Source organism: Semicossyphus pulcher, unplaced genomic scaffold (genome assembly GCF_022749685.1).
Source record: "Semicossyphus pulcher isolate SPU_LCO1_2020_fin unplaced genomic scaffold, fSemPul1.0.p SCAF_3, whole genome shotgun sequence".
NCBI lineage: Eukaryota > Metazoa > Chordata > Actinopteri > Labriformes > Labridae > Semicossyphus > Semicossyphus pulcher.
The window spans coordinates 17,667,281-17,694,278 of NW_027211704.1; the positions used below are offsets into that span (position 1 = coordinate 17,667,281).

The 26,998-nt window shown below is 42.6% G+C and overlaps 1 protein-coding gene across 2 annotated transcripts; it reads left to right on the forward strand.

Annotated features, from left to right (window-relative positions):
• Positions 1–25,941, forward strand: rargb (retinoic acid receptor, gamma b). 2 transcript variants are annotated; one of them, XM_069677739.1, is made up of 8 exons: positions 1–237; positions 20,964–21,112; positions 21,552–21,693; positions 21,810–21,973; positions 22,073–22,249; positions 22,429–22,633; positions 22,721–22,879; positions 23,167–25,941. In XM_069677739.1, the coding sequence occupies exons 1-8, from the start codon at positions 69–71 to the stop codon at positions 23,484–23,486; spliced, it is 1,485 nt and encodes a 494-aa protein (XP_069533840.1). In that variant the 5' UTR covers positions 1–68; the 3' UTR covers positions 23,487–25,941. The 2 variants fall into 2 exon arrangements, with proteins under 2 accessions (XP_069533840.1, XP_069533841.1); XM_069677740.1 differs by lacking the exon at positions 1–237 and adding an exon at positions 9,308–9,590.
• The last annotated feature ends 1,057 nt before the right edge of the window (positions 25,942–26,998 follow it).

The following is a 26,998-nucleotide window of genomic DNA, read 5'->3' on the forward strand; positions in this document are numbered from 1 at the left end:
GCAGGAAGAGGAGACTAGAGAAGACAGCCAGACAGAAGTCACCTGAACCACCAGCAGCACTTTTAAAGATGGCAACCAACAGGGAGCACCAAGTGCGTCACATGACCGGCTTCCCTCGTGCCATGTACCCGTTCACCTTTAACTCCATGCGGAGCCACTCGCCCTTCGACCTGCTGGCCAGTAGCCACCTCTTCGGCCGGTTTGGGGCGGACCTTCCTAAAGAGATGGCTGCTTTGTGTGAGTAATACAAGATGTTTAGTGTTTATTTACACAACTTAAATCGGAGAGTTGTTGAACATTCAGTTTCCATTTGGTCCAACTCATAAGTCTATTGCATAAAAAGAAATGTATTGAGGTCAGTGGGTTACCTCACTTGAACTCATATCAGGCACAATGAAGCTCCTACAAGCTTCAATGACAAATTAAGCATGAAAGATTTCAGACAAAACTAGTTTATAACTATTAAATGTAATCATGAGTTCCAGCTCGCCCGAGGTTCAGTTAGTAGGCAGGAAATCCTAATCTGACACCCTTGCACATGACAACATACTGGGCCAAATGTTCGCATCCTGTCCTGTTTCATGTAAAACAGCGGGGACTCGCCACAATTCTGGAAAAGCCTTCAGGGCCAATTTGAGATTTTAATCAGGCTTTAAATCATGCATCGAGAAAGGAAGAGGAGAGGAAGGGAGCAGAACATAAGGGAGGAGAGAGGAGGGTTTTTCCGTGTGGTAAACCAGGCGGATGGCAGAGAGGGCAGCCTGGAAAGAAACAGCAAACATTACTTTGCCCTTTGAGTAATTTGCTGCTTTCCATAGACTCTAAAACTTCTAAACAGAGAGAAACTGCATTTTTCTTAAATGAGAAACAGGGTTGGTGCAGATGAATGAGCTGCTTATTTCAGCTGTGCTGGATAGAGACAGTTTTGAGTCACAGGGGGCGCTGTTGCACTTCACAGCAACTAAGACTGAGCAGGACCGCAGAGAGAGTCACTGCAAGGTTTTAAACAAAGACAGTATCAGTTGGTTTGAGGAGGGATGGACACTTTGTCCTTTAATTGCTCTAATGTAGTTTTTCCTGAATATTTTCTTATTTCTTTGTTACTTTTTTTCTGACACATAGACATGCGTTCATGTCATTAAATCTACCTTGAGTTAATACAGCTCTGACCCTCACACTCCACACTCTTAGCTCAAGAGACAAATATTCACTCTTAAGTTAAAGAGTTAAAATGATCAGAAGGACTGCATGTGTAAAGCTTTATTTATAGTAATTTATGTTCTAAAATAGAAACAATGAAAGAGTTATACATTATGTTTTTTGGTGTAAATACTTACTTTGATTCACTCTCCAAAACTGTATCCTCTTTTACGCTGCCAGTTCAAGGCTGGATTATTAGACCTCTGTTACGTTTCGTCTTCTGTGTAAAACGCACAGAGGCGGAATGGTGGGGCGAAGTCATTCCTCCTCTGAGCCGGTATCGGAAGTAGTAACAGAACACACCTTGCGCCCATTTTGCTTGAGCAACGTCAGAACGCTATGTAATAAAACATGCACTGGGGCGGCTTTACGTTGTTCTATGTAAAATGACAAAGGCGGTGCGACAGCGGAGCTTCGTTTACGGCACTGTGGTGGAATTGTAATGTACAAAATTGCTTCAGTAACATGAGCGTTAAAAAGAGAACGATATCAAGTGGAACAAAGGCAGCAGTTTGACGTGATGACAATAGATAAATTCCCATTCTTTTCCCATTCTTAACTTAACAGGCAGCTGTTTTAGTTTGCTTCATATATCTGGATTTTCTGTACTTCCTGTCCAGTGCAACTTTAACATTTTCAGAACAAATACATGCAGTGACCTGCAGCTGAAACACAATGAAATTACTTATAACTTGAAGATAATCGAGTTTTCTAAATGTTATTGCTGCAAAAATGTTGAATCCCATATTAATCTTATTAATAATTTTAGTCTTCATTGACTTCAACAAAGTCCAGTTGTGTTTTGGATCTGACCTGGATGACTGAGAACCTTCACATCCATATAAATCCATTTATATATCAGTACTCTGTAAACTGTGCTGTCGTAATCACACTCCTGACACAGAGACATGTTTGATGAGTATCTGTCTTCCTGTAAGTCTACAGGTGCAGAAATACCTGCTGAACACTGCTGTCAGTCCCACTGTGTCATTGTGCGCACACAGTGATGTGTTCAGTGAGCAGCAGTTATCTGTTTATCTCCAGTCTCTTTCTGCAGAGCCGGGCCGACATCTGGGCTAGTAGCACGCAGAATGTCATTACACCTCTGACATGTTGCCTCTGGGGCTTTTATACACACACACAGAAAGATGGAGAGATATGAGGGGGCCGCTGTGTGTCAGACAGGAGAGACATGTGACAAAACAGAAAGCAGAGGAACCTGTCAGGTACATTCAGGACGTCTGAACCAGGCACTTTTATCTGCTTCATTTGTGCTTCATTTGATAGTTGACAGTCTGGCATGATGGATTTGTTAAACTTGTAGTAGGGAGACTTCAGAATAACCTTTATTTAATGATTAACATGTAGATATTGTCTTCACTGACGTTCCTTGCCTTCACATGGGCATGTTGGTAATATATGTTGAGCATGTATTGGAATAACACATGTAAGTGGTAAGTTTCAGGTTTATTCATGAGTGTTATGATTACATAATATTGTTTTTGTTTCACAACATTTAGATTGTTATCAGGACAGTAAATCGTATCTTTGTAATAAAGGCATTAAGGCGGAAAAAAAAGCCTCTCCACCTAGCTAGCTTCCCCACTGGTCAAAAAACCTGCTAACACACAAGCTCAGAAAGAACGAGGTTCACACAGATTATTCAAGTCAAGTCCAGTCACTTTATCTCTGTTAAAAATAGCAGGAGTTAAAAGACACATTTCTAGTATGAAATTCTTTGTCATAACTGTTTGCTCAGCAGGGCGACTGTCAGATTTAAGGAACAGAAACAGGAACTCAGAACGGTGGTGGACATGAGTCAGTTCTGCCCAACCAAATCCTGATCATTGAAAACAAGATGTACAAATCTGTAGCTTCCATCTTAAACAGTTTTTGGAGCTCACATTCGCACAAGTCCACACACCTGGACGACTATCTGCCCCATGGTTAACTACTGCAGGTCACCTGAGCAGACACAAAACATACAAGAGACGAGAGTCGCTGCCATACTCATCTAAAGTGAGTCTGGATGTTTACAACTATTTTTAGTGCTGTCTGTGGGTCCAGATTGCCATCAATCGGCTGTGTGAAACGCTGGGTGTGAAAATATTAGTGACCTTTTCCTTGGAGTACAGCTGGAACATCTACCTACCAGTCCTACCAGTAGATTATCGCTCTCGCCATCTCAGTTGAGTTGTTCCCTTTATAGTCACGCCACTTACTCAGCAGAGATTCATACCCGTTGATGATTCATCTCCTCTGTATTTGGTGAAACCTCCAAAAGGCGGAACCCAAAACAGAGCAAGACATCCTTATTATTCACAATGAGTCTCACTGTACAGACGAACAGAAACTGAAAGTCTCTGATGGCATTATTCATGTAGGTCACACACGAAACCTGCCGTACATGCCGGCAGAAATGTCCCAATGTTATATTTCCCTTAAAGCTACCTATTCTGATAACTGAACCTTTCATCTAACAGCTGTACGCCTATATTACTAACCCCTTTGGACACAATAATGCCACCCCTCGAAACTGAAGCGTTGCGTGCTAATCACTGTTTCACTGGTGGGATTTCCCAGTGTAAAATCCTGCCAAATTGCTGATGTTTTGCTAGCTCTGACTAGCATCGACCTCTCTAACACCACGCTGTTGTTCTTTGCTATCTTCATGTGATATATTACCTGAACCCAGTTCTCCTTTGCATCTTTCAAACGATGGCATTTGTCGATGGAAACCGTTATAGTAATTCTACAGTGGCAGTTTAGGACGTAGAATTAATTTCTGGTTAAACAAGTAGATTTTTATAACAAGGTTAATGAGCAGTGGTGTACTCAGAAGGGGGGCAGAGGGGGCAATCGCCCCCCTTGGTGCCTCCATGTTTGAAAAAATGCAGCAGAAGTGCCCTCATGGATGCCCCGGTAGTAGGTAAAAATGATAAAGTGCCCTCTCAGGTGTCCTTCCAATGGATACAATTCAATTGGGTGCCCTTCCAGTGGATAATTGATACATGTTGGAAAATTACTCAGCCTCCGCACTAGGGATGATATTGGCTTAAAAATCGGCCAACACGCCGATATCCGCCGATATAATTAACCGATAAAATAATGGGCTGCTGCATACTTGATTAAATGCCCGACCTCGGCACAATGTCCCCGGCGCGAAGAAGACCTGCGCGGCGCAGCGTGATGACGTCACGTGTGTCTACCTGCAGCATGAGAGAGTTAGAAGCCAAAATGTCCGTGGTGTGGAAGTTTTTCAAAGTGTCCGAAATAGAAAGCAAAACTGCTATTTGCAATGACTGCTCAGCTTCGGTGATGCGAGGAGGAGCCAAGGCAAAGTCTTTCAACACCACAAACTTGATTAACCATCTCAAGACCCGTCACCCCGACCGTTGTGACAAATATGATAAGAGTATCACCAGTATACTGTACGCTAATTCCAATACAGAAGAGAGTTGATGATCTCTGCAATAAGGTGTGCGGGGAAAAAATATCGGTATCGGTAATCGGCTAAATGAGTTGTAAAATATCGGCATATCGGCATATCGGATATCGGCAAAAAATCCAATATCGTGCATCCCTACTCCGCACCTACTATGCGTGAGACAATGTCCCCTTATGGGATGCCTACAGTTGACCCCAGTTGCCCCTGTTGTTGATTTGCATCACAACTTTCTGTACACTAGTGCCCCATGGCGTACAACTGGTGCCCTTTTTATTTGCCCGTGCCCCTCAAACAGCCTGAGTACGCCACTGCTAATGAATGGTAGTAATGGATCAGTGCATAGACACTTCTGTTTAAGACCCCAGGCTTTCTCCAGTGGCCGAGCCACCCGCTTAGAAATAAGGTAGTTTGTTCATCGTGTTCTGGACACATTTCTCCATCAGCTGCGTTTTCAGAAGTTATTTCGCTCACTCTGCAGACATGCCTTCTGTAAACTGATAGTTTGTTGTGGCCGTTAGCCAACACGGGTTTTCAGTTCTGATTATTTTCAAGGAGGACCACTAACTAGGCAAATAATGAGCCCAGTCTCCAGCGTAAAGTGAAACTAAAGGATAAAACGACTTAACTCTCATTAGAATAAGTGAACGAAATGATACAAAATTACAGTCAAGCCTTAAGTGGGATTTTCAGATGAATTCAAACCAGCTCCTAATCAGCGTGAGGGGAAGCCTGGACTCTGTTCCCTAACGAGATGAAACTCAAAACGTCTCTGGACTTGAAATTAGAGGATACGCACATCAGACGCTCCCTGCTGAGCGCTCAATCATACAGTGAGTTCACTTTTGTTCTCAAAGCACCGGGGAGCAGGGAATTAGCAAGAACACACACGGAACTCCTTCAGCCTTTTCTGCTCGCTGCTTCCTGGATTAAATACACGAGAGCATCTCTGGATTTTCTCAGGAATAAGTAAATATTTGAGTGTTTTGGAACGATGTCATTTCTCTTATCTGGTGACAATAGAATCAGAATCATGCCGACATGTGAATCCTATTTTAAGTTGCTAAAGTAAAGATGTCTGACTGATCATGAGGAAAAGATGTTCTTCCAAAATGAACACAATGTCCTCTCGTAATTTCTCTACTAGTCACATCTTGTTCTTTGAGATGTGTGTGTTTGTGTGTGTGTGATATTAGTTACTCGAACCTAAAGGCACAGAGCGCTGCTTGTGTGTTGCTCTTTGTGTCCTTCATCACAGGCACTCTGTTTAGGCACACACACATATAATTGTTCATGCATCCACACACACACACACACATTTCCACTGCCGCGCTGTAGGCTGCACATTCCAACACCCATGAATCTCACAAACCAGCAGTCTCGCGCTCCTCGCTTCACATTTGTGACTATATTTGTGCGCTCGCCGATGACCGCAGCGAGACTTTGTGCAAATATCTGCGGCCGAGCTGGAGGAGCTGAAACACAGAGAGAGAGAGAGAGAGAGAGAGGGAGGCCATTGTTCTGTGTGTGTGTTTGTCTGACATGAAGAACCTGATTGTGAATGCTTGTAATGTGGCGCTCCTCTTATAAATCGTGTGTTCGAGGGAGGCAGAGAGCTGCAGATTCAACGGCTTGAACATGAAGTTTGTTAAAAGTGATAAAACTTTTTTCCCTTTATTTTCACGTTGGCCGTGCATTTGTGTGTCTCTCTCCTCAACAGGGGGCAGGGTGCTGCGAGGCGGGGAGGGTAATTGTCTCAAGGTGTGGATGGAGCTCAGCAGGCTGATACTGTGCAACTGTGCTCCCTGCAGGGCGTCATTGTGCCGCGTGTGAGAGTGTGTTTGTGTGTGTGGCTCCTGGCTGTGATGCTGAAAGACAGGTAAAAAAAAAAAGTCCTCCCACTAGAAGAAGAAGAAGAGGGGCTAACTAAAAGAGTGCTTGTGAAATGAATAATAAAAGTGAAGAGGAGAGGGTGCATCTTATTAGCTGCAGAACGGTGAAAGAAAACGAGAGAAAAGGATTCAGGGGAGAAATCGAAAACAAACAGACAGAAAACAGGATAAAAACAAAGAAAATTTGAACACACGAGAGCAGAAGAAACACGCGAAGCCACAGGCAGGACTGTTTGGGAAGTCAGTGTGTGTGTGTGTGTGTGTGTGTGAAGGGGGGTGTTAGAGCCCCAGTGGGGGTTTCTTCCAGAGTTCATCCCTCTTGAACGAGGGAAGGAAAGGGAGGAGGAGGAGGGAGGTGGGGGAGGCTGTCTTGTACACAAACTATCCAGACTCGAGGCCCGTGTGGTCGGCCTGCAGCGGAGTCACACTTCACTGTGACTGAAGTATCCAACAAGCTCCAGGAGGGAAAATAACTGAATCCACTTAAAGTGAAGTGAAAGGATTGAATTCAGTTTGTGCACATGCTGAGAACAAACGCACAGAGAGAGGAAGACAGAAGTAAACTCCACGAGAGAGAGGCGAGAAGATGGATGAGTTTTAAGAAAGAGAAAGACACCCCGATGTAGAGGCCGAATAATGTAACACCCGAAAACTAGGTCATAACTTTTCAGCCCACATTGCAAAAATACTTCTTGAGAGGTGACATAATGACACCTCGTCAAAGAACAGATTAAATTAGCTTTTATTTCAAACATAATAAGGCGCCCTGTCTTTCTTCTATATTAATATAATATGTATAATATATAATTCAGGACATGTCCTTGATATCACTGTAAATACAGACAGTGTTATAGAGATAATACAATATAATAATATATATATAATATATAACACAGATAATAATACTTTTAAATGCCTGTGCACAGCAGGTCAGAAAAACATGCAAAAATTAGAAATGTGTTTAAATACATGCATGCAGCTTCACAAACAAATCATGAAGATTGCCATAATAATGAATGTTTATTTGGCTTACAATATATATTTTTTATATTTGATAAGAAAAGATAGAACTTTATTAATCCCAAAGGAAATTATAGCTCCAAAACTACAGTATAATATTAGAGAAATACAAAAAACAACTCAAATATAAGTGAAAATATAGAGTGTATGGGTTAATGCAAAAGAGGCTGTGTCTAAAATAAAACAGTATTACAATAGTTATCTACAAAGTAGGCAGGAAGTAATGGTGCCAGTTAAACTGACAATAATTAAGAAGCGATTATATTGCTCCTGATTCTGCACATTGTACTAATAAATAAGCGGAAGTATCGCACATGATTATGCATTCCATAAATATAATACAGAAAAGTATCATTGCACATAATGAAGGAATTTGACTCATGTAAGATTTCTGTTATCATGGTTTTTATTTATTTAGAGATATACAGCCCGACAGTGTCCTAACTTTGAGTTACAAAATATTCAAAGGCCGTGAAGAATTTAAAGCCAAAATAAACAAACATTAAGCGATTACAGCTCTTCAACCAGATCCTCAACCAGATCCTCACAGAGTCGCAGGGACGCTATGAGAGAGAAGACGCTCCTCTTAAAGGTCTTCATCAGTGATTGCAGCTGTTCATGATATTATTCTAACATATATTCCATCCATGTTTAAGGATGTACTTTTCTATAATCTGAGGATCACTCGTGCAGCCGTGACGACCGTTACCTTTATCACTGCAGAGTCATATTGTGATATATTCTGCATTTCCACATGTATTCTAATACTTTCTCCCGAACTGTGTGTAAAAATGTTCCTGCTTCTGTCTGACATTTCCGACATAGACTATTTGGGTCCATCCTGCGGCGCTTAGTAGGAGTGAAATAAAAGATGACTAACTTCTTAACAAATTATGAAATAATAAATTTAAACATTATTCGTCTCTTTTTCTTGTTATATGTAATTTGTTTCTTCTGTTCCTCTGATGTTTTACTAAACTGATTTATTAATGTGATTTACACTTATCTCAATACAAATAGATGCAAATCATAGTTAAAAAAATACAAGACAATACTCATTGATAGGCTTGTGATATATGGGAAAGTGCAGGAACTGACCTCAGAGAAGCTCTAAATCGTATGTCCCTGAACAGAAACTAAAAGGAGAGCGCTGGTGAAAAGTGAAAGCTGAGACAATTAGAGAATGCCTCTCTCTCTGCACCTTTCATGCTCACCCCGAACAGACTTTTTTTTATTCGACTTAAAAGTGGCAGAGCTGTTCTGTTTGTAAGAGAGGCAGCGTTCCCCGCTGTGTTGAGACAAAAGGAGAGAAAGAGGGAGAAAGAGAGGAGGGAGGTGAGGAGTGTTTGTTTTCATTTGCAGAATATGAAATATGAAGAAGCGAGTTGGAAAACTTGAAGGAGGGAAAAAAAAAACAAGGAGGGAGAGGAAGTTTGGTGCACAACCAATCAGGAAGCCGGTTCACACCCACTCAGGCGCTACGTCCCGCCCATGTCCTCTTCCCCGACCCCGCCTCCTTTTTCCTCTGTGCTGAGGGAGCATGCAGATAGTTGGAGAGTCTGTGGTGAAGTGTGAGAGGCCCAGAGAGCTGCAGAGAGGGGAGCTGAGATCAGTTACAGCAGGAGTGCAAGTGATCAGAGAGGTTAAAAGTGGGTTGTAGAGCAGAAACAGGGTAAGACAGGAGGAATTTTATCCATTCAGAGAGCTTAGTTTAGAGACAGGAGAGGCAGACAGGGGAGAGAGAGAGACAGACAGACAGACAGACAGACAGGGAACACCTGGACCAAGCGGGGCATTAAGTTACCTTCACTCACAGGAAGCTTTGTCTCAGTTGCACAGCTCGACTCTCTCAGCTTGTCTGCAGAACAAAAGTAGTGCGATTTTTAAGACGAGCATGTTTGACTGCATGGAGGCCCTCGGTCTGGCCCCGCGGCCCCTCTTCGATGTGTCCGCGCAAGGCTCCTGCATGCTCGGCAAGGCCACCCCTTACTTCTCCGGCCTGGACCCGTTCGCCTGGGCCGGCAGCATTCAGTGTGAGTACTCCGTCCTGTCCATCAGACTGGAAAAGAGCAGCTGTGTGTGTGTGTGTGTGTGTGTGTTCTTATCAGAGTCCTGGTTTTGTTATCATTGAGCTCTCTCCACAGGAAGAGTCAGATTCCTTTCGATTCTGTGTACCCATTCTCACCCGGCGTTGTGTTTGTTTATGCGCTTAGCGTGCTTTGTGAGAGTGAGTGAGTGAGCCGGGGAGTGCATATTTATACATCATCGTGTTTGTTTTCTTTATGAATGACTTCACGTGATTGACAGCTCGGTCAAACAATTCGGGGACCTGACCCCGGTCGATTCGTCCAGAAAACAACAACAAGGGCCAACGTCCAAGCTGAAACAGTGCTGACAGATTGGAGGCAAATGGGCCTTAAAATCACACGAGACACTTAGAGGAACAAGCTTTTATCCCTGCCTAGTTTTTAATCAAGTGTGCATGCAATTTGGAGGACATTTCCCAAAGCTTAAATTTCTCTTAGCAAAATTTCACAACAGAAAAGCTGCAATGATGACATGTCAGTTTTTAAAGAGTTTGATTCACGCTCTGTTTCGAAACTCCTGAGGTTTCACATTATGAAACAGCTCCTGTAAAGACCTGAGCAGACAAAGCACAGATTGCATCAGATATCATGATACAGTGTGAAGTAAAACAGGAACAGTCACACAGACAAACACCGCAAAGATAAAGGTGGAAAATACGAGAATAATCCGACCTTTTGTTATCGCCATGGAGTCCACTTCGCACTCTCTGATTACGCTCGACTCTGTGGCTCGGAAAATCAAACATTGACTCTCTGTCTGTAGAAACTGACCTGCTGAAGTCTATTCACAGGGTTTTATTTTGAAAATATTTCCATCCCCTCTGAGCACCTTTGGGTCTATTCATCCTCGGTCATTATTTAGATACCGGGGCATCAGGCGCTGTCAGCTCCTCAGTGCTGCTAATGATGATGGATGAGCAGTCAGGATGACAAACTCCACAGCAGGGCCTGCTCCGACTCGCTAAGGAGCCACGCCAGATGCCAGCCTGACAGACAAACGTCCACAAGTGTTCATTAATCATCTCTTATTTGTATTAAATAGAGTTAGTCTCTATTGTTAGCTGTGAAGGTGGCAGGTCCGGTATCAGCAGAGAGACTGCGTGTGTGCAGAAGTCTTTTCTGCTTTGGACTGGAGGAAGGGATCACAGGACATCTGAGGGGGGTTCAGATCCTCTCTGCTCACCTCTGATATTTATTCCTTTATTTTTTTCATCAAACACATGTGCAACCTTTAAACTCAGCCGATCTCTCTCTGAAGATGTCACAGCTCTAAAGCACAGCCTCAATGATCTGTCCATTCATTAATCAAATCGATCGACAGTAAAAAGTGACGACTTTGATCATTAGAGTGATTGTACTGTTTTATATCAGTGACAGCGAGTCATTAATGATAAACATTTCCCACTTTTGGACGGTTAATTGAACAAAACAAGATTGATTAAGATTGGCTCCGTAAAACTGCATTTTTATACACTATTTGTTTTTCTCGTTTTACCGATCAAACGATTAATCGGTTATTTTATCAACCGAATAATTGGTTATTGGTAAATAATAGTTACTGCCCTAATTATTGCATTGACTTTGCTGCATTAATATGTTCTGGCTCACTTGTTGTCTGTTATATAAAAATACATGAAGATTGAACTCTTTTATTAAGATGTCATGTTATATTAGTCTGACAACATCGTGGTTAACCTCTTGTGTCTTTGCCATTTGTCACATACAAAACCTACTTCACCACGTTTCTTTGAACATTTGACGTCTGTCATTAATAAATAAACACCTCGTTGATCTTTATCCCATGAAATGCCTCTCAGATTATCGGCAGCCATCACTAGAAAGTGAATACAAATGTGCTTTTGGTCGGACACTTTGGCTATAAATTCCTGAGGACATTTTGGCCTCTGTGTCTTTTTGACACCAGCTTTCTCTCCTCTGTGTGTGTGTGTTTGTAAAGTGTGTGTGTGTGTGTGTGTGTGTTAAAGGGGGGGGTCATCTTTTCCTGTGTTTTTATGTGAGGCAGTTCAGCACCTCTCTGCCTTCCTTTGTTTCAACGTCAGGAGGCATTAAAGCGAGCGGGGAGGGGCATGCCAAAGTCTGTCCGCTCTCTGTCACTGCTCCTCGTGCAGTGTGGGGGTGACATTTGTTTTTCTCCTCTTTTGAAGATCCCCTCTCTCTACACTTGATCTTCCCTTCCAGTAGTGTAGCTTCAGTGTGTGTGTGTGTGTGTGTGTGTGTGTGTGTTCTTTGCTCACACATGGCTCGGCTTACACGCCTTGTGTTGGGTAACCGAGAGCTTTTAATGATTCAATTACAATTACAAAGACTCAATTAAGAGATTAGGCTCTGTGCGGGGGCTCGGGCGGGTAGAAGAGTAGAGGGCTGAAGTTGGATTTGGGATTAAACCCCCCCCTTTAACTCTTTGTGTGTGTCGGTGTTTCGGGCCTGGAGGGGAAATGCTCTCCTCTTCATTCAGTGATAATCTCCATTTTCTGTGGCACCCTCTTCTCTTTAAATGAGCTCTTCAAAGCTGCTTTAACAATACTGCTCTTCATCTGATCATCACAAAGGAGGGACGGGGCCAACTAAAGATACAGTAGTGGTGCTTTTACTGCAGGGAGCTGATAAAGACAGAAGATATGTGCCTAAACATCGGCGTGTATGTTTGTTGATTTCTGGGACTAAAATAGACTCTGATCATCATTTTGGCGCTTCTTGCAGCAGTAACACTCGTCCTTAAATAAATACATTTAAATCTGTGTCACTGGGTCATGAAAGTTTTGTCCTCTTGATGCCCTCTCTCTCTGCTGTCACTCTCAGCAAAGGGGAGAAATAAATGACTCTGAGAGGCCTGAGAAACCTCTGAAAACCTGCAAGATACAAGTTCAGTCAGTGTGTGAGAGGTTCAAGGAAAGTAGGAATTAACAGCTTTACATGCCCGGCTACGTAATAAAAGTAATAATACTGGCCATATCAAAGCAAATTAAATAATAATTAAAAAACAAACATTATAATGTTTTCAAATACAGTTTGGACTGGTTTACTGTTAGGTTGTATGTGTTCAGTAAAACGCTCGACACTCTTTAATTCCATAGATGTATTTTGACACGATCACATATTTTATAAAGGATAACAATCTGAAACGCAACGTTATAACTGTGATCTGAAAATGTCATTTGCGTCAAACACATTTGCACTAACTTAAAATCAATTCTGATTCAATTAGAAAACCAGGAAAGAGTGCTGCAACATTGTTATCATATCACTCACCGGGTTATCTTACTTTAAACAAGAGGATAAACAGATCGAGACTGACATGCCGAGATTTAAAGTCACGCACATGTGATAGCAAGTTCGTTTTCACATCTTAGTCTGATTTCCTCTGGTGTCTCTGAGACTGAGCCACAGAAGTCACGGTTAAAGTTTAAAAGGACAAAGCAGATTTTCAGCACGCAAACAGAGCAGAGCCTCTGTGGTCAGAAAAGAGAAGGTTTCAGGTTACAGCCAACACTGCAAGTTAGAGAATCTGACCCAAAGTGCTCTGAGGATTCATCAACACACAAAACAGTCTCAACATGTTCTAACTCTCTTCTTTGCTCTCCTTCGTGGCATCAATAACATCTTTCTCTCCCCTCTCTCTGGTCGTAAACAAACTCATGTCGGAATATTAAAGTTCCTGTGAATCATGTGATCAAATTATTACTCTGATCTGATTCTTCACAGTACTCTGGTTGTAGTTTGCGTGTTAACAGACGACAGTTACCTTTGACCCTGAATGCTTCCAGACTCATCTGTTGGGATTGCACACAAGACTGAATTTCTTAATCAAATCCCGTTTAAGGCTGTGTTCAGAAATGTAGATTGAAGGGAATATTTTTTTTTACATTTCCAGCTCTTGTTTCCCTGACTGAGACCTCTCGAACGTCTTGTGAGGTTCACTGAGTCGTGTTCAAACTCGTCTCTGGTTGCGGCGTCGCTGCTTCGACATCGCGTTTACTTTGGCTGAGATTAAACCTCTGATGAATCAGAGTTATTATCCCGTCTTATGCGTCCGCTAAATTATGTGTGAAATTCCCTACAAGCTACAAGACGCCTTATTTTCATACCAAAATCTTAAACTTTATCTTTAATTAAACATCGTCGAGCTCAACTAAATTTAAAGTCTGACTTCATGAAGATTTAGATTTTTTTTTCCTCCAAAATTTAAGGTTTAAATGTGTGTAAGAGATCCCAGCTTTGAGGAAATGTCCGGGATCTCTGTTATTCTAAGTGAGCTTCTCCAAATGTGTGTGCGTGCCTTTGTGCGCTGTTGTTTGTCTGCGTGTGTGTTTGTGTGTCTGCGTCCCTTTTTTAAGTGTTTGCTGCTGCTTTTATTGAGCCATCTCCTGGACAGTAGCCTGGTTTTCACAGCCTTTCCTTTACAAGGCGCTGCCAATGACAGGAAGGACTCCTCCTCCCGCCCGGGCAGGAAGGCAGGAGAGGACAGAGGGGGGAAGAGGGTTATTAGCGAGGGCCGAGCTGGGGGGTGAGGACGGGGGACGCTGGTATTGAACTTAGAACAGCTGATGAAAGGGATTGTGAGTCAGATCTCCCCCATCTCCTCCCTGCTGTCGTGGTAATTACTCACTCAGCATATTTGAGGTTGTAGCTCCCCCCCCCCGCTGGTTATCTGCTCATGAATTACAATATAAGTACATTACAATACAGTCATTTTAATCACACACACACACATTATAATGCAGGAAAGAGAATTTAATTTACAAGTCGCAATAACTCGGCCCTTTGAAATCAACTTGACAGAGATATTTCAAACATAACTTCTCAGTAATAAATGATTTTTCTTCCACTGTTTTCCTCCCTCTGTTGTGGCTCTGCAGCCCCTCACACACAGTCCAGCTGACCTGTGGCCCTGCGCGGCGGCCCACACACACACACACACATTCACATGTTCACGCACATTCCTCAGTGTGCTGCTGAACACTTTGTGAGGCGAGAGGTTATGTAAAAACTGAGTTTGTAATACAAATACAAATGTTTAGGACTTAAAGTGACTGATTAAAAACTGCTCTTTTGGTGCCCGAGTCATGAAAGTGACTGATTAAAAATAATTACAGCTACACTTTTTTTTAACTCTTTGTAATGATACCACGGTCATCTTTTCCCTCCACGTCTCCCCGGGGTAAGTTTTGTTTTGCAGCCCTCAGGCCAAACTCTCGTTCAATGAGATGTGTGATGTTGGCAGCTTGCATCAGGCTGCAGGCCTACAGACCATATGTCACACTGTGTCGACCACGCAGCCCCTCAGAGAGGAGGGAAACACGTTTGATATCAACGTATAAAAAACATATTCATTTGCAGTAAAAGTGAAAATATTGGCGTCAAAATTTTGAATAATACAAACTCCAACACTTAACTTTGTTTAAATGCCTTTAAGCATATGTTTATTAAACAAACAAACAAAAAGAGCAGGGAGTTCCCAGGGTCAGCAGCATCTCTTATAAAGTTAACTGAAAATTTAAATAAATAAATAAATAACTTCCTGAAGTTTTATAAAGAAAATAAAACAAAGTTAAATAAAATTTGCAAAGAAATGTGAGTCTCAAATCAAAATAACCAAAATAACCCAGTTTTAAATTGATCTCATATCGGCCGTCGGATTAAAAAAAAAGGCCAATGCCGATATGCGTCAAAATGCCGAATATCTCAGCCGATAATTGGCCCGGCCGATAATTGGTCTATGCTTAGTTTTTAGTACTGCTTGTAGCTACAGAGTGACAGATCAGCGTCCTCACAGCTCACAGATGAGTGGAGATCATCAGTGTCAGAACAGACAAGCAAAGAGAGGCTCCGGCTTTAGAAAGCAGAAACTACCCACCCACAGAAACAAGAAATACATAACAAGATGGATGAAGATGCCACATATTGAGTTAACCCTAACCACAGCAGAGCTTTAGTTTAGTAATATTATAATAATCTTTATTTAAAGCTCAAAATTAAAGTTTCAAAGTGCCTCACAAAGACAGCAGAATAAAACAGGCAAGTCATGAAATCATCAGGTTTCACAAGGAAATGCAGGTCAGTACAGTCATGGAGTTTAAAGTAAGTAATCAGCTTAAAGAAATGTAAACGATTACGTTCGTTTTTTTAAGCAGGTTTTAAGAATAGAATTGTATCAGAATTCAAGTTTGTGCAAATGTGTTTGACGCAAATGACATTTTCAGATCACAGTTAGAACGTTGCGTTTCAGATTGTTATCCTTTATAAAATATGTGATCGTGTCAAAATACATCTATGGAATTAAAGAGTGTCGAGCGTTTTACTGAACACATACAACCTAATAGTAAACCAGTCCAAACTGTATTTGAAAACATTATAATGTTTGTTTTTTACTCTCTTATTATTTCATTTGCTTTAATATGGCCTGTATTATTACTTTGATTAGGTAGCAGGGCATGCAAAGCTGTTAATTCCTACTTTCCTTGAACCTCTCACACACTGACTGAACTTGTATCTTTATGCAGGTTTCTCTCAGAGTCATTTATTTCTCTCCTTTGCTGAGAGTGACAGTATAATATCACGATACAGCGATTCTGCGATAATTGATATATTGCAAAACAATTATATAATGAAACATCAGGACATCTGATTTACTGAAGAACACAAAATGTGGAGGATATATGTTTTATTCACTGCAATCGGGTGTCAGTTTCACAGATTTGGACACAAACTGAGATGAATGATGAGGCGGTGACTCAAATTGGCAGATCTGTTTAAAGGGCTGATTTTTTTAAAATTAAAATATATTTGTTGTATCACACCAGTCGGGACGACGATATATTGCGATATCGATATTTTGTCGCACCCCTTTTATAGACTACTCAAACTGGAAATTGAACACAGCTGAAAACACATAGTTGATGGTTGTTAAATAGCGTTGTCGCTCTGGGTAAGAAGTATTATATTCTGTTTGTATGAACTAGTTTACTACGTTGATTGCTCGTCTACTAACTGCGTGAATGAATACTTAAAAATCATACGTTTCAGTCTGTGTAACATTTATACGGAGTGTAGATTCAGGACAAAGCACCGCTGTGGGCGGGGTGTTTGTTCCCGACTCCTTCAGGTCTGTCAGGCTTGTCTCGGCTTCAGCGCTGATAAGAAGGTGTCTGCTTTCAGAGAGCTTCTGTTGTCTAAACAGGGATGTGTTGATCTGACAACAAACACTTAGTCAATGGGAGAGAGGAAGGTGGGAAACACACACAATCACAGGTGAAGGAACATTTAGGGGCACTATTGTACAGTGAAGTACGTTCTTCATCATCGCCCTGCAGTGACAGCTTGTTTTTACAGTTTGCTGTTTGCATGTGAAGCTCTGAATAGTCCGTGTTTCCAGGTATCTGATGAGACTGATCCAGAGTCGTCTTGTCTCCTGTGCATCCTGCAGAGGTGTGCTGATTGATGTTGTGACACGCTGAGGGGTGACTCGCAGGTTAAGAAGAGAGAGGGTTTTTCTTTTCTTTTTTTCAAACCGACGCTGTGAGGCTGAGCTCAGTTCAGGGTGATGACAGCCGCTGACAGGTTTTGGCTCCTCTCCTTCTTTCTCCACGGCAGGTAAAGTCCCCACCTCCTCCCCCTGCCCCCTCCCCCTCGCTCGCTGCCTTCAGCCCAGCGTCTCTCACCCTGTCTCTCCCTGTCACGTTTCCCCTCCTCGCCCGCTCACAGCACCTTCAGACGGTGTCAGTCACTGGCTCTCTGCTGGCGCCAGATGCAGCGTCTCTGTTTCAATGGGAGCTATTTTCCCACTTTTACATTGTCAGTGTTTCTGTATAAACAGAAAACAGTGTTCAGGTTACAGCCGCCATCATTCACTTCCACCTCCTACACGTACCTGGCCTCTAAGGCCTCCAAGCTGCAGTATTTACCTGCTGTGTCACAGGCAGCTCTTTGTTTACTCTTAAACTACACTGTGAAACACGACACTGTCTCAGCATAATGAGAATTATTTAAAGTCATGTATTGTTCAAACATGCTGAAGTGATTTAAAGCTTTTTCTGGAAAAAGTTTGCAGAAATCCTGATTTGAATCCGGTTCTGTCCGACCAAACATGGGAATTACATTCAGGGTTTTTTGCCCTGTAGGCTGACAGGTACATGACAGTTTAAAAATATTGACACTGCCCTTGAGCCCTATATCCTGTCAACAATTAACTCTTAAAACTCAAATATTTGTAATTGATGCTTACAGTGGACGAAGAAATCCTCCTAAGGGGCCACTGGAGGAGTCACACAGCAGATACAACAAATACAAATGGAAACGAGTGTTTACATCGGAAGAGCTGCTGGCTCTGTTTTTGTCAAAGTGATGTTTTTGCATTATTTCACGGCTGTGGCGTCGGTCGTCTCTCTATCAGAAGGTTTGGGGTTCAATGCCCGATTGCTACAGTCACATGTGGAAGTGTCCTTGGGCAAGGCGCTGAACCCCAAACGGGCCAGATTGGTGCATGGATTAGAGATAGACCAATATGTTTTTTTCAGGGCCGATACCGATTATTAGTAGTCAAGGAGACCGATAACCGATATTTGGAGCCGATATTCATTTGCAGTTAAAGTGAAAATATTGGCTTCAAAATTTTGAATAATACAAACTCCAACACTTAACTTTGTTTAAATGCCTTTAAGCATATGTTTATTAAACAAACAAACAAAAAGTGCTCAGGTTCCCCAGGTCTTATAAAGTTAACAGAAAATTTAAATAAATAAATAAATAACTTCCTGAAATTTTAAATAAGTAAATAAAACAAAGTTAAATAAAATTTGCAAAGAAATGAACTTTTTCTCCTCTCCGCCGTGTGTGTGAGCACTCTGCATGCACAGCTTTCACTGCTGATTGGCTGTTACCCGTGCCATGGCTCTGCGTGTAACCAATCAGTGCTGTGGGTGGGACAATGCTGGAGACAGAGTAGTGACTGCAGACAGAGAGGCGCGGCTGCATCAGAGCCAAAATAACCCAGTTTTAAATTTATTGGCCGTCGGATAAAAAAAAAAAAAAAAGGGGGAAAAAAAGGCCGATGCCGATATGCGTCAAAATGCCGAATATTGGCGCCGATAATCGGTCTATCCCTAGTATGAATGGATGGATCCTGAGTGGAGGTTGGCACTAGGCCTCTGCCATCAGTGTGTGATGTGTGTGTGAATGGGTGAATGTGACATGTAGTGTAAAGAGTGGTTGGGAAAACACTATATATAAGACTATCTACCATTTCTTAGAATGTATCTTTTTGAAAGTGCGATAGATATCAGTCACAAAAAATGCTGTAACTTTAAGTTATAAATGAAGAGCTTAGCAGCACAGAGTGTGGTCGCTTTAAACAGTGTAACAGCAGCTGAGCGCAGACTGACTGTTGTTTACTTTAATATGAAGAAGCCGAACTCGTTTAAGCCGCGTCTCTGCATCAGATCGGGGTTTTGAGTTACAGTGTGTTAAGAATATTTTTTAGTATAAAACATAAAAATGTCGTCAAGGCTGTTAAAGCTCTCTGTGGGACTTCACAACAACAGAAATCTGAAAGGTTATACGCACATGTCATTAAAGAATAGACGGCCAGCAGTGAGCTGTGATCCCTGCTTGAGGTTTCAGATTGTTCTCACTGAGAGCTGCAGCCTCCCCAAAGATTAATACACACTCCTGTTTAAGAATGACTCACTTACATATCACGGAGTCCGAACCAGCGGAGCCAGTTAAGGTCAATGTCGGATATAACATCAGGGAAAAACAAGGTTTTATTTTTTAATTTGTTTAAATGTTTTTATAGGATCAGAGCGTGATGATGAAGTGAGTTGTGACTTTCTGAATGTTTGGTCGTATCTGAGCTCATTTTGAACTCTAAGGCGAGCTGCTGCTCGTGGAGTTAGTAATGGCCTTCTCCAGTCAAGGTCAAAGTTAAATGGTCAGGATTTTATTTCACCTCTCGGCCACTGGGAAGTTTGTGTCCTCGGACTCACCTCCTCTTCTCCCTTTCTTTCTCTTTTCATTTCTCCCTCTCTGTTTTTATTACATTATTCCTTTGTGCCTTTGCCTCTCTGTTTTTTGAAACCTTACCACTCTTGTTAATGACAAGCTGCGGGTTCAGGTTGGGGTTGCTGCAGTAGGGCTGGAGGAGGGTGGAGGGGGGGCACATTTGGTTCAGTCCTGTGCTTTCCATTGAAGGTGACAGGAGGGGCTGTGACTTTGGGGTTTTTGACCCCTGGATTCTTTATTTTTACAAGGAAGGGATCCAAGGATGAAGCTGTTGATGTGAATAGCTGCCCAAGGTGACTGGATCCCAATAAAGAGGCCGTCAGCCTGGCCGGGGGGCCTCCTTCCCATCCCAGACACAACCTTTATAGGGCCGCTTATGAGCCTGGCCAACTATTAAACCCTGTCCAGCCTGCACTGAGGAATTTAGGGCCAGGAAACAAGGGAGTGGGGGTGGGAGTGGGCAGAGGGAGGTGAAGTTGGGGTGACTGAAGGTGAAAGTTGAAAGGCATGTTCGCAGGAATCCGGTTGTTCTTTAGTCATCACCTTCGAATGTGCACCAGGCGTCTCACTAGTTCACTCTCTCCGCTTTAATCCGACTTCAGGAACCACACTTTTTGGACTGTGTTTGTCACTGCGTCTCTTCTGCATTGTTTGCTTCGTACGTTTTTCACCAGCAGCAGTTGAATGACTTTGCCTGTGGCCAGCAAATGGTGTTACACAGTGTGCCATTTTCTTTAGCGAGGCTGTGAGAAGGCACAGAGGGAGACAGCCCGCTCTCATAAACATCCCACCTCTGTTTGTTCACATGGGGCTCGGGGTATATAGGCAGCTCTGGTTGGACGGCCTTTCAAATAAAAATGTGAACCCAGCGCGCGTGTGCGTGCACACAAACACACACACAGATGCAAAAATTCAGATGTCAGTCAAAAAGTCGACAGAGGTATGCCCGCTCCCCCCAACTCGCCAGTAAATGGAGAAGCCAATCAAATCTCAGCTGCCAATCAGCATTTTATCAGCAGGGCCATCTGGCCATCAGCTAATTGTGTCTCTTTTAAGTCCCTGTCAATCAGCAGAGCCCCCTCCTCCTCCCTTTTCTCTTAAAAATGTCTGCCTTTGAGCTTGCCTTCTGGCTCCGAGGGGTGGCCTGCATGGGGTTGGGGGTTGTTTGTTGACCACTCTCTCCTAATCAGTGCTTGTATTAGCTTTCATCAGAGTTTCAAAGACTTTAAGAACTCGTGTAAACAAGATGCCCTGATATAATAAAGCACCCTAAATGTTTCTCTCTCTCTCTCTCTCTTACAGCGGTGGAGACGCAGAGCACCAGCTCAGAGGAGATGGTGCCCAGCTCCCCTTCCCCTCCTCCTCCTCCTCGGGTCTACAAGCCGTGCTTTGTGTGCCAGGACAAGTCATCTGGTTATCACTATGGAGTGAGCTCCTGTGAGGGCTGCAAGGTAAATGAAGCCGGAGACACATGAAGAGTTTACAGGACGTGTGTTAAATGAACAGCTGACGTCCACCAAAAGCAGAGCAGAGTGAGAACCTGATGTTCAGCTGCAGCCTGACAGATGTCGGCACTGCATGTGTGTGGTGTTTGCTTCTGTGGAGCTGCCCTCTAGAGTATCCAAACTAACACTGCACATAGCTAAAGAAAGAGAGCTAAAGAAGGCGCTCTATGTGAGCAGTGAGTGGTTACTTCCTCCTATTGAATACAACTGTTGTTAAAGTCCAGATTTAGAGCTTCAAATGAAGACATACAAATGTGGATTATTCAGTAGAGGTCTTGTATGATTGCAGGTTTTATAAAGGCCAAAGTAACGCTAGAAAAATGTTGCCATCAATGCTACAAAAACGTTCTTATTTATTGTGAGCATCTTATTTGATGGCTTTCAGGGTTTCTTTCGGCGCAGCATCCAGAAGAACATGGTGTATACCTGCCACCGAGACAAGAACTGTCAGATCAACAAAGTGACCCGCAACCGCTGCCAGTACTGCCGGCTGCAGAAATGCTTTGAGGTCGGCATGTCCAAAGAAGGTGAGAAGAATATTTTGGCTACAGTGATTTCTTTGTACAATAACATGTAATGATCTCAAAGGAAGAAAAGCAAATAAGGGTTTTGGTCTAAACTAACTGCGTGTGTTTCTTTGTAGCGGTGCGTAACGACAGGAACAAAAAGAAGAAGGACGTGAAGGAGGAGGTGGTGCTGCCGGAGAACTACGAGCTGAGTGGAGAGCTGGAGGAGCTGGTTAATAAAGTCAGCAAAGCTCACCAAGAGACCTTCCCATCTCTGTGCCAACTAGGAAAATACACCACAGTGAGTTTTTTTCACTTCCTAAACACTCCACCCAAACACTAGCTCACCGCTTCTCTGCAGAGCCACACAGTTTAAAGTGTCCCTCTTTCTCTCTCCCAGAATTCGAGTGCCGACCACAGAGTGCAGCTGGACTTGGGCCTGTGGGATAAGTTCAGTGAGCTGTCCACTAAGTGCATTATAAAGATTGTGGAGTTTGCAAAGCGGCTACCAGGCTTCACTACGCTCACCATCGCTGACCAGATCACCCTCCTCAAATCTGCATGTCTGGACATCCTGGTACCTGCCACATGTTCCTATAACTCCTCCTCTTTAACCCTCAACCCCTTCTTCCTCGTCCACCTCCCTAACGCTTTCTCATTTGTCACGCTGCTTCACTTGTAGACATTTGATTCTGAACAGCTTCCATGAATTCATCCGGGCGGAATTTGATGGCTGTTTTCTTTCATTATTTTTAGATGCTGAGGATATGCACCCGCTACACCCCAGAACAGGACACGATGACCTTCTCAGATGGCCTGACTCTCAACAGGACCCAGATGCATAACGCCGGCTTCGGCCCGCTCACAGACCTGGTGTTTGCCTTCGCCGGCCAGCTGCTGCCTTTGGAGATGGACGACACAGAGACGGGTCTACTCAGTGCCATCTGCCTCATCTGCGGAGGTAAGACTGTGCTAACCAGAATGCTAGCATTAGCTCAAAGTCTTTAAAAAAATGTTGCTAACTCTTCCTTACCTCTCTTTGTTTCAGATCGCATGGACCTGGAGGAGCCACAGAAGGTGGACAAGCTGCAGGAGCCGCTACTAGAGGCTTTGAAGATCTACACCCGCCGCAGACGCCCCAACAAGCCTCACATGTTTCCTCGCATGCTGATGAAAGTCACGGACCTCCGAGGAATCAGCACCAAAGGTCAGCTGAAGTTTTACATATCAGAACCTAGCATTAGAAGAATGGCGTTGTTTCAAACCATAGTACTATTTGGTAGCAGTTAATTTTGAACCCATACTTTACGAAACAGCTCTGTCAGAGAGAGTATAACATCATCTGCATATAGGGAGAACATGGAAGTGAAGAAAGGCACTGTTTTCCTGAAATGAGATGCAACCTGTTAATTCTTTAAAAAGTGCATTACGGTGTAGACATTGTGTAAGAGGTTATCCATGAACTAAACACTACATGTTTATTTGTGCCTTCAGGTGCTGAAAGAGCTGTCACATTAAAGACAGAGATCCCCGGCCCCATGCCTCCGCTCATCAGGGAGATGCTGGAAAACCCCGAGGCCTTCGAGGACAGCAGTGACTCAGGGGACAGCACAGCAGCCGCTCCGCCCGCCATCCAAGCCATCAAACAAGAGGAGAAGGCAACATACGAGTCGCCCGTCGAGGAGGAAGAGGAGGAGGAAGAGGACGACTACTGGGACGAGGAGAAGGAGAGAGGGGCGGACAGTGACGCGGAGGTGTTGGGGGAGGCTGCAGCGGGCGGGCAGAAGAAAGGTGCGACTGGGAAACCACAGTGAGAGAGACAAGATGATGCTGCTTCCTCTGATAAGTCACCCAGCAATATCACCTCCTACGAACCCGATAGAACACGGCTCTTGTACGACAATGTTATATGTGTCGACTGACAGGAAATATAGGAAGCAAAGAGCAGGAGAAGAAAAAGCACTAAATGTCAGTGGGCCGAGGAGAGCACCATGAAAAATCACTGTGCCAAAATGAGACTGACTAAAAGATATTTCACGTGTTTCGTCCACCTGAAGAGGAACAAGAGGTGGACTGAAGAAAATGCACTCCTCCGCTATCTATAAGGGCTATGCTTTGTATAAAATTGATGGTAAAAATACATTGCAGCAACAGAACTCCATGTGTCTTCGCAGAATTCCTTTTATTACCATTCAGAGATATGCTACTTATTTTTGTTATTGTATGGTTTTTGTTAGCATGTACACATTTCTGTTCTTTCTTTACGCCTGTTTGTTGCTTATTTTGTATATTTTTCACTCAGTCCTTCTCACATTTTTACTGGACATATGTGTTTGTCTTTAATTGTTATGCTTTATTGGACAAAAGATAAGCAATAGTAAACACAGTCAGCAATAGCAAAGAGACACCAGGGCATGAGCAGGACTCAAACTCAGTGTGCGTGGTGCGGAGGTAGGGAAATCTGGTGCTTGTGATCCAAATGAGACTCCAACAAAGAATGCAAAACAAATGCAGCAACAGATCTCAACAAATATAAACACTTACAATAATTTTAAAATACAAAGACAAAGAATCTGCAGGGTAGATTTAATGTCAATGTCCCAAAATCTCAGGTTGATTGTCAGACAGTATTTTGAGACACATGTTGGTGTGCCTGCACGTGCCCAAACTTCCTCCTTACACCGAGCAGAAGAAATGATTTAAAGCTTGACTTTTGACCATGCTGTACGCCCCCGCGGTACAGGAACCAGGTACAGGAAAGCCATAATATTTTATCTTAGTAAGCAAAGAATCATCCAAACATAAAAGCAGTTTACTTCACAGGAAACCTCAGGTGTGTTTGTTTGTGTGTGTGTGAGTGCATGAGCGTGTAACTGAGAGCATTTATCATTACAAGGAGTGATGTTGTAGAATTGTGTTTCTGTCATTACTGCCATAATCCACAGAAAGCCTTTATGCACAACTCCAATTATTAGATGCACATAAAATAGGTTTTGCAGCCAAAAAGAAAATGCAACAAATTTAATCTGGAAGAAGTCGCTCAACAAAAGACAAGAATGAGTTTGCAGCCGTCCAACAGAATAAAAAACAAAAGCTTACATCTGCCTCCTGAATCACAGGAGGATAGTTTAAAATGATTCGTGTACATGTGTGATGCAGACGAGGAATTTGTAAAATAAATACCTATAATTTGTTTTCATTGAAGTCATACAGCTTTCTTTTTTTTTAATGCGAGATGTATAAGATTGTCATTATTTGTGTAATGAGAGACATCGTGAGTCTTACTGAACGGCGTGATAGTTGTAAGGATAAAGATTCTCCATCAGCATGTCGTCCTTCATGGCATATTTTTAATGTCCAAAGGAGGGATTAAATGAGACGCCATGTTTCATTCTGATAGTCATATATGGAGACGTTCACTTCCTTAATAAAGCAGAGAAAGATGATCGGCTGATCGTACGAAGCGAAGTTACAAGTTAGAAAGGTCTTTGGTTCCAGATGCAAAACCAGCAAGAACACAAAGGTGGATTTAAATAACTAACAAAGGCACCAAAATGATGTTTTTCAGACTGTTAAATTGTGATTTGATATGACTGGATGGAAATTTAACAACCACATTACTAAGTGGAAAAACAGCTGTTTTATTCAGAGTGTCCTCGCTCTGTTTCTTCCATACACTCACACACACACACACTCAGTCAATATTTTGCACAGACAGCCAACTCTATTTACTATTATGTTTAGTATTTAATGACGTCTCTACTTGTCATTACCATGATATCTCATAATAATGTATATTTCTTGAATTGGAGCTGGTGCAATAGAAAAGCCATGTTGGGGGTCTCTGGCCTCCGCTCTGTGTGTCAGCATGAGAAAACACAAAAAGACCAAAGACAGATCTAAAGTCACATCAAGGAACAATAATAAAACTGATAAAATGACTTCATCCATGTGAAATATATTATCTTTGTATAATGGGAGAGTTCGTGCTCTCTGTACCTTTGAAGCTGGAACCATCGTTGTTACATTTGTTGTTGTTTTTTGACTTTTTATATTTACAATCTTTGTAGTAACTTTTCTTCATGTTCAGGGATTCGGACACCTCATGAGTTTCATTTCAAATGTACCAAAATAGCTCTGATACACATGTTAAAACAAAGACTGGGCTGATATTGTTCTTGTTACATTTTCATTTGTTGCTTATTGTTTGCTTATTTGTTATACGTTGTTGTCTTTCTTGTATTTTGATAAAGGCGCTTTTTGACCTCACGTCCTCCGTGTCTTTTTCTTTCTCAGGATGGAGACACAACTTCCTCTTCGAAAACAGAACACCGCGAGCACATATTCATCATCACATTTTATTAAAGAGCCCCGTCTCTCCAGCAGAAGCTCAGATCAACACACAAAGGCATCATAAATTAACAGCCTGACACTGTCCTCAACAGGCTGCAGCAGAACATTTCGCACTCGTCTGTTACACACACGCCCACGCGCTTGACTGGGTTTCAGGATTCACACTCGCATGCAGAGGTTACAAGGCTGCAAAACAAGATGTAATGTATGAAAGTCAAGTTATTCGCTGCATCCTTGAGAGGCATCATTTGACACTTTCCTTAAAACAATTGTTACCAAACCACATTTTAACGAGCTAAAGGCTACAATATGAAAGTTACAGAGTGTTAAATACACGTCTGTGTATGAAAGTCTAATCCTAAAGCAGTAATAAAACCATCACACAACCTTATTAAACGATCTAAATTTAAGACTTGGCACCATGATTTCTTTGAATACAGGCATTAGGCATCATTAGGTAAGAGGTTTTCACCTTTTTAAAGGCTAATTTCTACACAAACGCTACAAAAGAACAATATAATAATCACAAAACGCTACAAGGTTTTCCTCTGTCCTGCATTGACGTCCATCCTTCCCTGTGTTACCACATGGGGGCGTCAGCCAGCTCACTGCACAGAAAAAGAGAACAGAATAATTAATAACAACAATAAATCAAACGTCTGTACTCCTGTTGATGTATCGCTTGTTTTATTGCTGCTATTTTTACTCTCATAGCTTTATTACGCTTTTATTTTGACACTCTAGAGCTTCTCATGACTCTTTCCAACAAGAAGAGAAAGTGCAAAGCAAGTGGAACGACGGCTATATTAAACCAGTCTGCCAGAGTGTGAGTGAAGTCATCTCATTATATTTTGGGAGTGGTGCTTCCAGTCACGGAGGGAGAAAACAGGTTTTGCACTTTGTGACCTGGAAGGAAGCCAGAATAGTCACCTCAGGATGGGGTTGAAGAGGACCAGCTGTTTCCCTACATCGG

Coding starts and splice junctions, on each gene's coding strand:
- rargb (XM_069677739.1), top strand. CDS start 69: ATGGCAACCAACAGGGAGCACCAAGTGCGTCACATGACCGGCTTCCCT. Junction 21,974..22,072: donor AACTAGGAAAATACACCACA/GTGAGTTTTTTT, acceptor TCTCTCTCCCAG/AATTCGAGTGCCGACCACAG. Junction 22,250..22,428: donor CTGCATGTCTGGACATCCTG/GTACCTGCCACA, acceptor CATTATTTTTAG/ATGCTGAGGATATGCACCCG.